The 15,211-nt window shown below is 50.7% G+C and overlaps 2 protein-coding genes across 5 annotated transcripts; both read left to right on the top strand.

Annotated features, from left to right (window-relative positions):
* Positions 1–287: 287 nt before the first annotated feature.
* Positions 288–9,596, top strand: foxred2 (FAD-dependent oxidoreductase domain containing 2). 2 transcript variants are annotated; one of them, XM_084677143.1, is made up of 10 exons: positions 288–420; positions 1,402–1,624; positions 1,989–2,294; positions 4,355–4,606; positions 5,091–5,450; positions 5,533–5,699; positions 5,883–6,048; positions 6,505–6,734; positions 8,471–8,641; positions 9,182–9,596. In XM_084677143.1, exons 2-10 carry the CDS (start codon positions 1,407–1,409, stop codon positions 9,400–9,402), a joined length of 2,091 nt encoding a protein of 696 aa, XP_084533269.1. In that variant the 5' UTR covers positions 288–420; positions 1,402–1,406; the 3' UTR covers positions 9,403–9,596. The 2 variants fall into 2 exon arrangements, with proteins under 2 accessions (XP_084533269.1, XP_084533268.1); XM_084677142.1 differs by lacking the exon at positions 288–420 and having other exon boundaries at positions 438–1,624.
* Positions 9,597–10,083: 487 nt separating this feature from the next.
* ankrd54 (ankyrin repeat domain 54) lies at positions 10,084–15,130 on the top strand. Of its 3 annotated transcripts, none has more exons than XM_084677162.1 (8): positions 10,084–10,704; positions 11,042–11,089; positions 12,683–12,781; positions 12,887–12,958; positions 13,987–14,034; positions 14,128–14,252; positions 14,423–14,530; positions 14,617–15,130. In XM_084677162.1, exons 1-8 carry the CDS (start codon positions 10,326–10,328, stop codon positions 14,686–14,688), a joined length of 951 nt encoding a protein of 316 aa, XP_084533288.1. In that variant the 5' UTR covers positions 10,084–10,325; the 3' UTR covers positions 14,689–15,130. The 3 variants fall into 3 exon arrangements, with proteins under 3 accessions (XP_084533288.1, XP_084533287.1, XP_084533289.1); XM_084677161.1 differs by having other exon boundaries at positions 12,887–12,979; XM_084677163.1 differs by lacking the exon at positions 14,617–15,130 and having other exon boundaries at positions 12,887–12,979; positions 14,128–14,287.
* The last annotated feature ends 81 nt before the right edge of the window (positions 15,131–15,211 follow it).

The raw sequence follows: 15,211 nt of genomic DNA, 5'->3' as shown, positions 1-15,211 counted from the left end.
TTTATGGATCAGGCCCCTGGAAGCCGACAGTCTGGAAACGTTTGATTGAATGAATATTTACTATAAATAATCAAATGTATCCGCGAATTAAAAGCCAGAAAATTTGGTGTATAATATGAAGTCATGTCCTTTTGAGTAATATAGTTATTTCAACAGGATAATGGATTTACGGAATTATAAAAGTGAACACATTTTAAGATTATTTAGAATACCGGTAATCTTGTTTTCAATGATGACCGCGTGCTCGGTCATCATTGGTCAGCGGGTTGCAGGGGGCGGGGCCAGGATGCTGGGTCCCGAGGAGGGGGGCGAGGGCTCCCTTATGAAACAAGACCGTTTATAAACATGTAGGTCTGTTACCGTCCCAGGCTGATGACAAACCACGAGATCTACCGGGATTAGAAATCACCGTACCTACAGGTAAACTAACTTTCAACGTCTGTTTACCGTTCTCTCTCGGCTCACGGAGCGCAGCTGGAATAACGGGCAAATGCCACCGCATCCTCCGCTGCCGAGGACTGATGTGGTGGGGGTGAGTTTTAAGGAGAGCACGGGGTTTCTCCCGGGACCGGAGGCCCACAGGTAAATACGGTGTTACCTCAGTTTATATAGAAACAATGCACAGCGGAAACTTACTTGAAACGAAGCTACATACAGGCTACCCTGTAGACGGGTGTACCATCGCACGCTTGCTACATAAATATGGGGAATGCACGCCTTTATTTACTAATAATTAAAAAACGCTGTGAATGATTAGTGGGACAGAAGTGATCGCACTTCATGTTATTGCTGCCACGCTCCTGTTTACAACAACACAGTTCTGATAGCTCCTAGATGCAAAAGACCTTCTCTTTAGTCTCCCATATGTATCTCCTTCCTGTATGACCTCCTTCCTGTAGGATCTCCAGCTGTAGGATCTACTTCCTGTAGGATCTCCTTCCTGTAGGTTCTCCAGCTGTAGGATCTCCTTCCTATAGGATCTCCAGCTGTAGGATCTCCTTCCTGTAGGATCTCCAGCTGTAGGATCTACTTCCTGTAGGATCTACTTCCTGTAGGATCTCCTTCCTGTAGGATCTCCAGCTGTAGGATCTACTTCCTGTAGGATCTCCTTCCTGTAGGATCTCCAGCTGTAGGATCTACTTCCTGTAGGATCTCCTTCCTGTAGGATCTACTTCCTGTAGGATCTCCTTCCTGTAGGATCTACTTCCTGTATGATCTCCAGCTGTAGGATCTACTTCCTGTAGGATCTCCAGCTGTATGATCTCCAGCTGTAGGATCTACTTCCTGTAGGATCTCCTTCCTGTAGGATCTACTTCCTGTAGGATCTCTTGGTGTAGGATCTCCAGGGGTAGGATCTCCAGATGTAGGATCTCCAGGTTATGTATACATTTGTCTCTCCAGGTGTCATGGCCGGCGGTCTCCTCCATCTGATGGTCCTCCTAACAACTCTACCCCACCGTCTCCATGGAGACCAGAATAACGGCCACAACGCCTCCCGTCGCCATGACTACTGCGTGCTGGGGGCGGGTCCTGCAGGCCTGCAGATGGGCTACTTCCTGCAGCGGGCACAGAGGGATTACATCATCCTGGAGAGAAACTCTGGACCAGGGAGCTTCTTCAACATGTGAGACACACACATTACACACGCACATAGGGGTCGGATGGCTGAGCGGTTAGGGAATCGAGCAATTAGTCAGAAGGTTGCCGGTTCGATTCCTGGCTGTGCAAAATGACGTTGTGTCCTTGGGCAAGGCACTTCACCCTTCTTGCCTTGGGGGAATGTCCCTGTACTTACTGTAAGTTTCTCTGGATAAGAGCGTCTGCTAAATGACTAAATGTAAATTTGTTGTATTTTGTATTTACTTTTCTTGATATATTTAAGTACACTTGAAACGTTTTATATATTGTTCAATTTAAAGATATTTTTTTTTCTCAAAAAAGCTGTTTTAATGTCATCCATCGTCGTTTTGTGGCGTTTTCCTCCCCAGCTATCCGCGCCACAGGAAGCTGATCAGCATCAACAAGATCTACACCGGGAGGCGGAACCCTGAGTTCAACTTGCGACACGATTGGAACTCCCTCCTGAGTGACAGGCCCGACCTGCTGTTCCAACAAGTCAGCCGGGAGCTGTACCCGAGGGCCGAGGCGTTGCCGCGGTACTTGGCGCTGTACGAGCACAAGCTGGACCTCAAGGTGAGGTATGGGGAGGACGTGGCGCGGGTCAGCGCCTCTGGGCCGGACTCCACCAGGACATACACCCTCACCACCCACCAAGGACAGGAGTACCAGTGCAGGTGAGGGAGGGGGGAGGGGGCACTATAGTGATTAGGAGTACCAGTGCAGGTGAGGGAGGGGGGAGGGGGCACTATAGTGATTAGGAGTACCAGTGCAGGTGAGGGAGGGAGGAGGGAGGAGGGAGGAGGGAGGAGGGGGCACTATAGTGATTAGGAGTACCAGTGCAGGTGAGGGAGGGGGGAGGGAGGAGGGAGGAGGGGGCACTATAGTGATTAGGAGTACCAGTGCAGGTGAGGGAGGGAGGAGGGAGGAGGGAGGAGGGAGGAGGGGGCACTATAGTGATTAGGAGTACCAGTGCAGGTGAGGGAGGGGGGAGGGAGGAGGGAGGAGGGGGCACTATAGTGATTAGGAGTACCAGTGCAGGTGAGGGAGGGGGGAGGGAGGAGGGGGGAGGGGGCACTATAGTGATTAGGAGTACCAGTGCAGGTGAGGGAGGGGGGAGGGAGGAGGGGGGAGGGGGCACTATAGTGATTAGGAGTACCAGTGCAGGTGAGGGAGGGGGGAGGGAGGAGGGAGGAGGGGGCACTATAGTGATTAGGAGTACCAGTGCAGGTGGGGGAGGGGGGAGGGAGGAGGGAGGAGGGGGCACTATAGTGATTAGGAGTACCAGTGCAGGTGAGGGAGGGGGGAGGGAGGAGGGAGGAGGGGGCACTATAGTGATTAGGAGTACCAGTGCAGGTGAGGGAGGGGGGAGGGAGGAGGGAGGAGGGGGCACTATAGTGATTAGGAGTACCAGTGCAGGTGAGGGAGGGGGGAGGGAGGAGGGAGGAGGGGGCACTATAGTGATTAGGAGTACCAGTGCAGGTGAGGGAGGGGGGAGGGAGGAGGGAGGAGGGGGCACTATAGTGATTAGGAGTACCAGTGCAGGTGAGGGAGGGGGGAGGGAGGAGGGAGGAGGGGGCACTATAGTGATTAGGAGTACCAGTGCAGGTGAGGGAGGGGGGAGGGAGGAGGGAGGAGGGGGCACTATAGTGATTAGGAGTACCAGTGCAGGTGAGGGAGGGGGGAGGGAGGAGGGAGGAGGGGGCACTATAGTGATTAGGAGTACCAGTGCAGGTGAGGGAGGGGGGAGGGAGAGGGAGGAGGGGGCACTATAGTGATTAGGAGTACCAGTGCAGGTGAGGGAGGGGGGAGGGAGGAGGGAGGAGGGGGCACTATAGTGATTAGGAGTACCAGTGCAGGTGAGGGAGGGGGGAGGGAGAGGGAGGAGGGGGCACTATAGTGATTAGGAGTACCAGTGCAGGTGAGGGAGGGGGGATGGAGGAGGGAGGAGGGGGCACTATAGTGATTAGGAGTACCAGTGCAGGTGAGGGAGGGGGGAGGGAGGAGGGAGGAGGGGGCACTATAGTGATTAGGAGTACCAGTGCAGGTGAGGGAGGGGGGAGGGAGGAGGGGGCACTATAGTGATTAGGAGTACCAGTGCAGGTGAGGGAGGGGGGAGGGAGGAGGGAGGAGGGGGCACTATAGTGATTAGGAGTACCAGTGCAGGTGAGGGAGGGAGGAGGGGGCACTATAGTGATTAGGAGTACCAGTGCAGGTGAGGGAGGGGGGAGGGAGGAGGGAGGAGGGGGCACTATAGTGATTAGGAGTACCAGTGCAGGTGAGGGAGGGGGGAGGGAGGAGGGAGGAGGGGGCACAATAGTGATTAGGAGTACCAGTGCAGGTGAGGGAGGGGGGAGGGAGGAGGGAGGAGGGAGGAGGGGGCACTATAGTGATTAGGAGTACCAGTGCAGGTGAGGGAGGGGGGAGGGGGGAGGGAGGAGGGAGGAGGGGGCACTATAGTGATTAGGAGTACCAGTGCAGGTGAGGGAGGGGGGAGGGAGAGGGAGGAGGGGGCACTATAGTGATTAGGAGTACCAGTGCAGGTGAGGGAGGGGGGAGGGAGGAGGGAGGAGGGGGCACTATAGTGATTAGGAGTACCAGTGCAGGTGAGGGAGGGGGGAGGGAGGGAGGAGGGAGGGGGCACTATAGTGATTAGGAAGATCATTGATTTTGTTTTTATGTCACTCTGTATCCCTCTCTCTCTCCCCCTGCCCCCCTCCTCTTGTCCCCCTCCCAGAGTCCTGCTGGTGTCCACGGGGTTGTGGGTTCCCCAGCAAGTCCAGTTTGAGGGCTGGGAGCTGGTGGAGGGCTACGAGTCTATCCCTGTGGACCCGGAGCAGTACCGCGACCAGGCCGTGCTGATCCTGGGGAAAGGCAATGCAGCCTTCGAGACGGCCCAGAGCATACTGGGAAGGGCCAGCAGGGTGCACCTGTACAGCCCCAGCCCTGTCCGGCTCGCCTGGCAGACGCACTACGTAGGAGACCTCCGGTACGCCCTGGTATTACCTTGTTATTAACACTGTCATGAACACTGTCATGAACACTGTCAATAACACTGTCATTAACGCTGTCATTAACCTTGGTATTACCTTGTTATTAACACTGCCATTAACACTGTCATTAACACTGTCATTAACACTGTCATTAACACTGTCATTAACACTGTCATTAACCTTGGCATTACCTTGTTATTAACACTGCCATTAACACTGTCATTAACACTGGTATTACCTTGTTATTAACACTGCCATTAACACTGTCATTAACACTGGTATTACCTTGTTATTAACACTGCCATTAACCCTGGTATACACCCTAGTATAAACCCTGTTATTAAACATTATTAACACTATTATTGCCCTTTTATTACCCTCTTATTGAGTGCGTCCTAACCCTGATCTGTTATAAACCCGGTTATTAAGCCTGTTATGAACCCTGTTAATAACCTCATTGATGATTTCCTGACCCCGCAGGGCCGTGAACAACGAGCTGTTGGACACATACCAGCTGAAGTCTCTGGACGGTCTGGTGGAGGGACGGCTGGAGGACATCGCCATCCTGCCCCGGGGAGGGGAGGAGGAGGAGGAGGAGGAGGAGGGGAGCGCTGTTGGGGGGAGGAGGAGGAGGAGGAGGAGGAAGAAGAGGAGGGAGGTGGGGGGGAGAAGGAGGCAGTTGTACCTGACGCTGGCGGAGCTCCTACAAGGCAGAAACAGATCAGAGGTTAACCCCTCCCATCTGCCGGCCTATCACAATGACAACTTCTCCCTGAGACAGCCTTACGACCGCGTGATTCGCTGTCTGGGGTTCCGCTTCAACTTCAGCATATTTGACAGGTAGGAGGATGATGATGATGTAATCACTAATAACTCTGTTACCCCACTTCGTAACTCTGTTGCCCCCCCCCCCCCCCCCCAGCTCTGCCAGGCCCCCCAGCAGTGAGGGTGTCAGGGGGCGGTTGCCAGGGGTGACGGCGTGGTACGAGGGCCGAGGAACCCCGGGGCTGTTTGTTCTGGGAGCCGCAGCCCACGCCAGAGACTACCGCTCTTCTGCTGGGGGCTTTATACATGGCTTCCGCTACACAGGTACACATACACACCTGGTACACACACACACCTGGTACACACACACACCTGGTACTACACACACCTGGTATACACACACACCTGGTACTACACATACACCTGGTATTACATACTCATACACACACACTAGTACTACACACACACACACCTGGTAACCACTCCTGACCATCCTTCTCTTCTCAGTGCGGGCAGTTCACCGACTGTTGGAGCAGCGTTACCATAGCAACCCCTGGCCGGTAACAAAGCTGTGGACCAATCAGCTGCTTAGCTGGCTGCTGAGGCGGGTCAACGAGGCATCTGGACCGTACCAGATGTTCAGCACGCTGGGGGATGTGGTGCTGCTGCACGGGTGAGTGGTAACCCTCTCCCCCAGGGCCCAGTGTGACAGCTCTCCTCCCCCTCCTCCCCCAAGGCCCAGTGTAACAGCTCTCCTCCTCCCCCAGGGCCCAGTGTAACAGCTCTCTTCCTCCCCCAAGGCCCAGTGTGACAGCTCTCCTCCCCCTCCTCCCCCAGGGCCCAGTGTAACAGCTCTCTTCCTCCCCCAAGGCCCAGTGTGACAGCTCTCCTCCCCCTCCTCCCCCAGGGCCCAGTGTAACAGCTCTCCTCCCCCTCCTCCCCCAGGGCCCAGTGTAACAGCTCTCCTCCCCCTCCTCCCCCAGGGCCCAGTGTAACAGCTCTCCTCCCCCTCCTCCCCCAGGGCCCAGTGTAACAGCTCTCCTCCCCCTCCTCCCCCAGGGCCCAGTGTAACAGCTCTCCTCCCCCTCCTCCCCCAGGGCCCAGTGTAACAGCTCTCCTCCTCCCCCAGGGCCCAGTGTGAGTACCTGGAGGAGTTCCCTCTGCAGGCTCTGCCCCGGTTCCCCTCCCTGTCCGGCCGGCCTACCCCGCCCCGCGGCCTGCTGGTCCTGGTGCTGCAGTATGGGCTGAACCGCTCCAGCGACCCTCTGGGGCCTGGCCGTGCCGAGTCTGAGTGGCCCCGCGCATGGAGGTCCAACTTCCTCCATCCTGTCCTCTACTTCTACCACACCCTGCCCACAGGTCAGAACTGTAATAACATCCCTACTGGTCAGTGCTGTGTTGTTTAATCAACACTATTACTATTCCATGATGATAGGGTGGACAATAAAATGCGTAATTTTTGGGCAAGGCTAACCATCTGCCAAATAATTCTAGGCTTTGTGGAACGCCGATAGGAAACGCATTGAATTGAATGCTCAGAAATGCTCCTAAATTAGCCTGAATGTAGCCAATAATTCCACTGAGAAATCCGGCATTGGAATTTCCAGGCCCACGTCCTTTTCTTAGCTCAATGACTAACGACTAGTAGTATTAGGGTTAGGGTTAGGGTTACATTAAAAACAAATATGCCAGTTACCATGTAGACACTTACACCTTAAAGGGGTCATTGATTGCGAAACCAATTTTACCTTGTCATAGTTGAATAACAACAGTTCAGTGGGTAAAATGGACATACAGTGAACCTCAAAGTCCATTGACACCTCTTTCCTATCTAAATCTCACAACTTGAAAGCAAGCTGTTAAACGATCGGTTTCGAAAAAGCGGAATTTGTGAAGTCACAAATATAGCATCACCTTTGTCACGCCCCAACATACAGACCAGCCCTCTGGTGTTCTGGCCCAGGATCTCAGACACTAGTTTAGCTGCACGCTGCTCTGTGTTCTTCCACGTGAACAACAAAGGAGAAAGTTTGAATGTTTTAAAAGTATATTGAAGATGGACAATCGTAAATGCAGTGTTCCAGGCTGCACTGGGAATGCTGACACTTCATAATCTTCCCAAGGAATCAGACACTCGACGGGCATGGCTGATGTTTTTCTATGAGAAGATCCCTGTGAAGTTTGACACTCATTTATTTATTTGCTTGAACCATTTCACCAAAGATAGTTTTGAATGAAAACCTTGGACAATTTAAAGAAGGATTTGCTAAGCTGCTGTTGCTGAAAAGAGTTGCTGTTCCAACCGTTTAATAAAGATTGAATTGAATTGTATGCTCATAACAAACGCAACCTTTAAGTATGATTTTTTCGCTAACAGTTAGCCTATTAGCAATGCTAACGTCTCTTGTATCCAGCATAGGTAAAATGCTAAATAAGTTTCAAAAAACATCAACATACCTTACTTATGTAATGTCAGAAACACTGGCTGTCTCTCCACCTTCAAGAAAAGGCTCAAGACGCACATGTTCCGGGAATACAACGGTACTTAGGAGTGGTTTGCTTGACCCGACATTAGTTTCCTCAAGGAACACAAGGACTTTTGCTTACAGACTTGTTGCTCTTGTGGTTAGTGGTATCTGATTTAAATTTTTGTACTCACTGTGATATATTGTTTTTATTGTTGCTTGCTTTTCTACAGGTACACTTGCACTTGTAGCGGTTCATGTTGTTTAATTGTAACTTGCTTAACTACATGCTTTTATGGTTCTTCCCTTTGGCACTTATTTTAGTTGTTCACAATATGTGTTTCATGTTTTGGCTACTTGCCATGTTTTTGGGGCTATCTTGTTGTTATTATCAGTGACCTGCACTTTGTTAAGCTCTCTTGGAAGTAGCTTTGGATAAATGAATAAATGTAAATGTATACATATTAGAAAGAAAAACTGAGCAAAACTGATACGAAATGTTTGGTCTGTCCAACCTAATGATGATAGCTAACGGTTCTCTTTTCCCTGCTTCCCTCCTCCTCCTCCTCCTCATCCCCCTCCCGCCTCGTCATCCCCCTCCTCTCCTCCCTCATCCCTCTGTTTGCTCAGAGAGGGAGATGAGACTCCGCCCCCCTGGCTGGCCCCTTCCCAGGCCCGCTGCCATACATCACATGATTGAGGACTTCCTGACTGAGTGGGAGGGGCCTGTCTCTCACAGCCAACCGCTGCGTCGCTTCCTGGAGCACTGCCTTCAAACGGACCTCAGAGCCTTCTACGCAGGTACAACAACATCAACAACACCACCACCATCAACAACACCACCAGCAACAACACCACCATCAACAACACCACCATCAACAACAACACCATCAACAACACCACCATCAACAACACCACCATCAACAACACCAACATCAACAACACCACCATCAACAACACCACCATCAACAACACCACCATCAACAACACCACCATCAACAACACCAACATCAACAACACCACCATCAACAACACCACCATCAACAACACCATCATCAACAACATCAACAACACCACCATCAACAACACCACCATCAACAACATCAACAACACCACCATCAACAACATCAACAACACCACCATCAACAACACCACCATCAATAACATCAACAACACCAACATCAACACCAGGGATAAGTACAGAGCTTATTTGATTGCAGATCAGGAGGGTGTAGATGTATGTTGCATTGGACAAAAGCATCTGGTAAATACATTAAAAAACACGAATGTCACAAACGACAACAAATAAATAATGATGAACTCCATGTCTGTCTCCTACAGAGTCGTGTTTCCGCTTCTCCCTGACCAATCACCAGCCTCCGCTGTTCTGTCGTCAGGGTTACCTGAAAAAGCAGGGGCTGATGGGTAGCAGAGGGCGGAATGATGACGAGGCATGGCCACGCCCCTCCCAGCAGGACTCCGCCCCCCCCGGCCCCTCCTTCCCCGGCATGCTGACGCCAGGGGCAGCCTCTGTGTCATCACCCATGAACTTTGACCTCTGACCACAGGACCCCCAACACAGACACGGCAGAACCAGTGTGGATGTGTACTGGACTAACTCTACCTCACACATCCTCACAATGTACATTATGAGCAGTCTTGTTCAATGTGCCCCTCCCGATCTTACTGTTTACCAAATAATTATTATATTTGACTTGCCATTATTTTTAAAGATTAAATTGTAGCTTTAATGAAATGTAGCTTTAATGAAATGTATAGTTCGTTGGTGATGGGTTGGGTTTCACAGTGAAGAAATCAGTGAGAAAATAATTATGCACTATTTATTTTTTATACAGTATGTTAGGCTGTGTTTCTGTCTTCTCTGTTCACAGATATTACAGAGAGGAAGTCAGTAAATGTCCTAGTTCTTTTGGAATATCAGTATTTCGTCTTTTCTCATTCCGTTTTTGCATATAAAAACAATTCATTTAAGAATATAATCAAAGCCATATATGTTCACAATCTGATTTCAATGTTTTACGTTTAATTTGCCAATTTTCTTTGGATTTGAATTCTTCCGAATTTGCTCAGTTGTGTTTGTGTCTATTGGACTAACACCAATGAACCTGTGCTCTGATTGGTCGTTGATGGTTTTAAAATGTCGCCTGAGCAATGGGCGTGCGTTTTGTTGAATTTACTTCGCAGCAATGAAAAATTATGCAACATCGGACATGTTGGATCTAGTACCGGAACTCCTCTATCACAGTCAAATTTTACAATTTGAGCCACAATGGCGGTGTGCGTAAAATACTACCGTGTTCTGTGTTGACATGTAGCCTAGAAGGGGCGGCGATGGTAACGGAAGAAATACAACTAGAATATCAAGAGTATCAAGGCCGTGGATCAGTAGAAATGACAATTTTGCCGTTTGTTTTGATCTAGAGAACTATAGATAGAGCTCGACTAACCGTCTCATCCGGTAGATATGGACGGGTGGAGCCCAATTGTTTCTACAGTCTCCGATGACGAGCGCTCGAGTTCCGAGGGGGAGTATATGGTTGAGACGGGTCCGCAACCGGAGACGGAGGAGAAAGACGTAGAACCGAAGAAAAACGACGAGAGCATAGACGGAGCTTCCGCTGTGGGATTTGGACTGTCTGGACTGGGACATAACAATGTGGTGCTCGGTTGTACCGGACAGTCGGCGGACCAGGAACTCCGGTACCTACACTTGTTGTGGGAACCGAATAGAGTTGGGTCTGGGGCGGGAGTCGCGATCAAGCCCGGGAAGGTGACATCAAGTCGAGCTCGGCGGCACGGGAGAGCCCGATGGAACGTGGGGCCAATTGGAAAAGATATTTACGGTATCATCTATTCTTTTGTATGTAGTATGTTTTTCCACACGCTCCTATCGACAGAAAGAGAGAACAAGCCTATACCTCGTACTTGCTGACTGTGGTTATCTGATTACGGATAAGTATTACCTTTGAAAACAGCATTGACTGAATAAGACCATTGTCTGTAACGTTCTTTGAAATTACGGAATGCCTTTAAGCAAATTGTCTCCATAACGAGCTAGCTAACATCTATTTCAGATCAAATATGCCCCAACTCCCACTGTCTGTCTCTCTTTTTCTCCCCTCCCTCTTACCCTTTCCCTCCCTTGTTCCCTCTGTCTCATTAAGTTCTGTGTCTCCTCAGCTGTGAAGAGACTAAGAGAAGCAGCAAACGGCAACGACATTGACACAGGTAGGAAGAGACTCCAGGCCTGGGTCACGACCCCTGACACAAGCCCTCCTTGCCTCTGAACCCTGCCTCTGACCCCTGCCGGACTAGACCAGTATAGACCACATAGTCAGGGTTATGGGACTAGACCAATATAGACCACATAGTCAGGGTTATGGGGCTAGACCAGTATAGACCACATAGTCAGGGTTATGGGACTAGACCAATATAGACCACATAGTCAGGGTTATGGGGCTAGACCAGTATAGACCACATAGTCAGGGTTATGGGACTAGACCAATATAGACCAAATAGTCAGGGTTATGGGGCTAGACCAGTATAGACCACATAGTCAGGGTTATGGGGCTAGACCAGTATAGACCACATAGTCAGGGTTATGGGACTAGACCAGTATAGACCACATGGTCAGGGTTATGGGACTAGACCAGTATAGACCACATGGTCAGGGTTATGGGACTAGACCAGTATAGACCACATAGTCAGGGTTATGGGAGCAGAATCTTATCATCAATTAGAGCCCCAGGACTCCAGATCCACAAAAAGTTATATATGTACTTTAGGGTCTCATGTTCATAATAGTAAAAAGAATTAGACATTAGTTTCAATAAAGGATACTGTTATTTAAGTTTGTGTAACTGTCCTGACAGTAGGTTTGAATTGGGCAAGGTTATGCTAGGGTATTAATGGGGAAATAAGGGTTAGGGTTATAACTTGGATATACATTTTCAGTATTTAAAACCAAGTTTCTTGTGGCTTTAAAGGTCCCATGGCATGAACATTTCACTTTGAGGTTATTTAACATTAATATGAGTTCCCCTAGCCTGCCTTTGGTCCCCCATTGGCTAGACATTAATATGAGTTCCCTTAGCCTGCCTTTGGTCCCCCGGTGGCTAGACATTTTGATAAGTATAAACCAAGCCCTGGGTATTCTTCTTTGCCTTTAAGAAAATGAAAGTTCAAACGGTCCGATCTGGAACCTATGTCATCATAAGGGGAAAGGTTACCTCCCCTTACTCTGCTTTTCCCGCTCTGAGAATTTGGCCCGCCAATGAGAAAATGTGCTATGCGATATTGGTTTTTCCCCGAAAGACATCATGGCTTGCAAATGACCGAAGCATGGCAGTTAGCCCTTTCTCTTTCCTCCTCATAGCATTTCAAACTACAGACACAGAAACGGCACGAAGGAAAGCTCATTGTGGGACTGCTCGTAGGAAAGAGACTTCAGATACATTTACACTACATTTACATTTAATCATTTAGCAGACGCTCTTATCCAGAGCGACTTACAGTAAGTACAGGGACATTCTCCCCGAGGTAAGTAGGGTGAAGTGCCTTGCCCAAGGACACAATGTCATTTTGGAACGGACGGTAATTGAACCAACAACCTTCTGATTAAAAGCCCGACTCCTTAGACCCCCCCCAGATACAGCATCAGGGGACCACTAAGGCCTATATAAAAGCATCCAAAAACAACATGTCAAGGGACTCTTAAAGCATTTACAATTATTTATAGACTCCATGGGGTTTGAACCCATCCTGCAGGCTGTTCCAAGCACATGGTGCAGAAACATAAAGGTCCTCTTCCTGCCCCCCCAGTGCGCAGGCTCCTCCAGGAGCAGGTGGATCCGTGTGCAGCAGATGAGAAGGGCCGGACCGCTCTGCACTTCTCCTCCTGCAATGGGAACGACACCATCGGTACCAGTGCATTCACAAACACAGACACGATCACCGCCACGCGGTCACCTGTATTGAATGTGAAGGTGATATACTGCTTTCCTCTGCCCCCTGGTGGTGCTGCAGTGCAGCTGCTGCTGAGCTCCGGAGCAGATCCCAACCAGAGAGACGGGCTGGGGAACACACCCCTCCACCTGGGTAACACACCCCTCCACTTGGGTAACACACACCCCTCCACCTGGGTAACACACCCCTCCACCTGGGTAACACACCCCCCTCCACCTGGGTAACACGCACCCCTCCACCTGGGTAACACGCACCCCTCCACCTGGGTAACACACCCCTCCACCTGGGTAACACGCCCCCCTCCACCTGGGTAACACACACCCCTCCACCTGGGTAACACACCCCTCCACCTGGGTAACACACCCCTCCACCTGGGTAACACACACCCCTCCACCTGGGTAACACACCCCTCCACCTGGGTAACACACACCCCTCCACCTGGGTAACACGCCCCCCTCCACCTGGGTAACACACCCCTCCACCTGGGTAACACGCCCCCCTCCACCTGGGTAACACGCACCCCTCCACCTGGGTAACACGCACCCCTCCACCTGGGTAACACACCCCTCCACCTGGGTAACACACCCCTCCACCTGGGTAACACACACCCCTCCACCTGGGTAACACACCCCTCCACCTGGGTAACACACACCCCTCCACCTGGGTAACACGCCCCCCTCCACCTGGGTAACACGCACCCCTCCACCTGGGTAACACGCACCCCTCCACCTGGGTAACACACCCCCCTCCACTTGGGTAACACGCACCCCTCCACCTGGGTAACACGCACCCCTCCACCTGGGTAACACGCACCCCTCCACCTGGGTAACACGCCCCTCCACCTGGGTAACACGCCCCTCCACCTGGGTAACACACACCCCTCCACCTGGGTAACACGCACCCCTCCACCTGGGTAACACGCCCCTCCACCTGGGTAACACGCCCCTCCACCTGGGTAACGCACACAGGGGGAACACCCCCCCCCCACCTAGGTAACACATACACTGACTCAGATTGTGTTCTCTAATAAACTATAACATAATATACTAGAGAACACTGGAACCTGTTTTCATGTGAGCCAGCAGCCAATCCTCCTTTCTTCTCTCTGTCTCCATCTCTCTCTCTCCCTCCATCCTCCACATTTCTCTATCTCACTTCAGCGGCCTGTACCAATCATGTGCCTGTCATCACCACACTGCTAAGAGGAGGTAAGAGGCCCACACACACACTTAGATGCACACTAGATACACAAACTTAAACAAAGTCATAGACACATGCTGGATCCGTGTGTGTGTGTTCAGGCGCGCGTGTGGATGCCCTGGACCGTGCAGGCAGGACCCCTCTGCACCTGGCCCGCTCCAAACTCAGCATCCTGCAGGAGGGGGATGCACACAGTGTTCACACCCTGAGAGGAGAGGTTACCCAGGTAACACACACACCTTGAGAGGAGAGGTTACCCAGGTAACACACACCCTGAGAGGTTACATGGGTAACATTGTCTAAACACGCAGCACATGTACACAGTAATCTGGTAAGACACAAGAGCTGCCATCTGTAACGGCCATAACAGTGTGTGGTGCGTGTGTGTGTGTGCAGATCCTTCAGATGCTGAGGGAGTACCTGAGTGTGATGGGTCAGCGTGAGGCCAGGGAAAGACTGGAGCACATCTCCACTCAGCTGCAGCACACACGCACCAAGGAACAGGTGAGCACACACACACCACACACACACCACACACACACAACACGCACAGGAGTCCTAGGTGAAGCTGAGGTTTGTTTCCTCTGCAGGTGGATGAGGTGACGGAGCTGCTTGCCAGCTTCACCTCCCTCAGCCTCAAGCAGAGTCTGGGGGGGCACTAGAGGGGGCTGGGACTGTGAGTGTGTTTGTGAGAGAGAAAGACAGAGGAGTGTATAAGAGAGTATTTGTGTCAACATACACTTATTGTGCATTTGAGTGTGTGAGAGTGTGTGCGTTGAGAGTGTGCGTTGACAGAGTGTGTGTGTGTGTGTGTGTGTGTGTGTGTGTGTGTGTGTGTGTGTGTGTGTGTGTGTGTGTGTGTGTGTGTGTGTGTGTGTGTGTGTGTGTGTGTGTGTGTGTGTGTGTGTGTGTGTGTGCCAATCACATGCCAATCTCCCAACTTTTTAACAGTTTCCTTTCCCTCATAATGTATCTGTGTATCACTGCCTGTACTGCTGCCGAGCATGCCAAGAGTACATTGCCGTCTCATGTTGACATTCAATAACAGTTATTGTTGAGTACATTGTTTGCTGATCAATAAACGAGGTTTGTAAATATCCGTGATTTATGACTCTTGTTTACTTTCGTTTTATATTTAATGTTCTCTTTTTATCATTATTTTCTATTCTATTCTTTATTCATTAA

Source organism: Hypomesus nipponensis, chromosome 17 (genome assembly GCF_054491055.1).
Source record: "Hypomesus nipponensis isolate SF chromosome 17, ASM5449105v1, whole genome shotgun sequence".
In the NCBI taxonomy this organism is placed as follows: Eukaryota; Metazoa; Chordata; class Actinopteri; order Osmeriformes; family Osmeridae; genus Hypomesus; species Hypomesus nipponensis.
This window is presented reverse-complemented; position numbering and strand designations above follow the sequence as displayed.

Bases quoted from the DNA above. Each gene is read 5' to 3' on its own strand.
- foxred2 (XM_084677142.1), top strand. From the start codon at position 1,380: ATGTATACATTTGTCTCTCCAGGTGTCATGGCCGGCGGTCTCCTCCAT. The intron at 5,451-5,532 runs GTAGGAGGATGA...CCCCCCCCCCAG, and splicing joins AACTTCAGCATATTTGACAG to CTCTGCCAGGCCCCCCAGCA. The intron at 6,049-6,504 runs GTGAGTGGTAAC...CTCCTCCCCCAG, and splicing joins GATGTGGTGCTGCTGCACGG to GGCCCAGTGTGAGTACCTGG.
- ankrd54 (XM_084677161.1), top strand. From the start codon at position 10,326: ATGGACGGGTGGAGCCCAATTGTTTCTACAGTCTCCGATGACGAGCGC. The intron at 12,980-13,986 runs GTAACACACACC...ATCTCACTTCAG, and splicing joins TAACACACCCCTCCACTTGG to CGGCCTGTACCAATCATGTG. The intron at 14,035-14,127 runs GTAAGAGGCCCA...GTGTGTGTTCAG, and splicing joins CACCACACTGCTAAGAGGAG to GCGCGCGTGTGGATGCCCTG.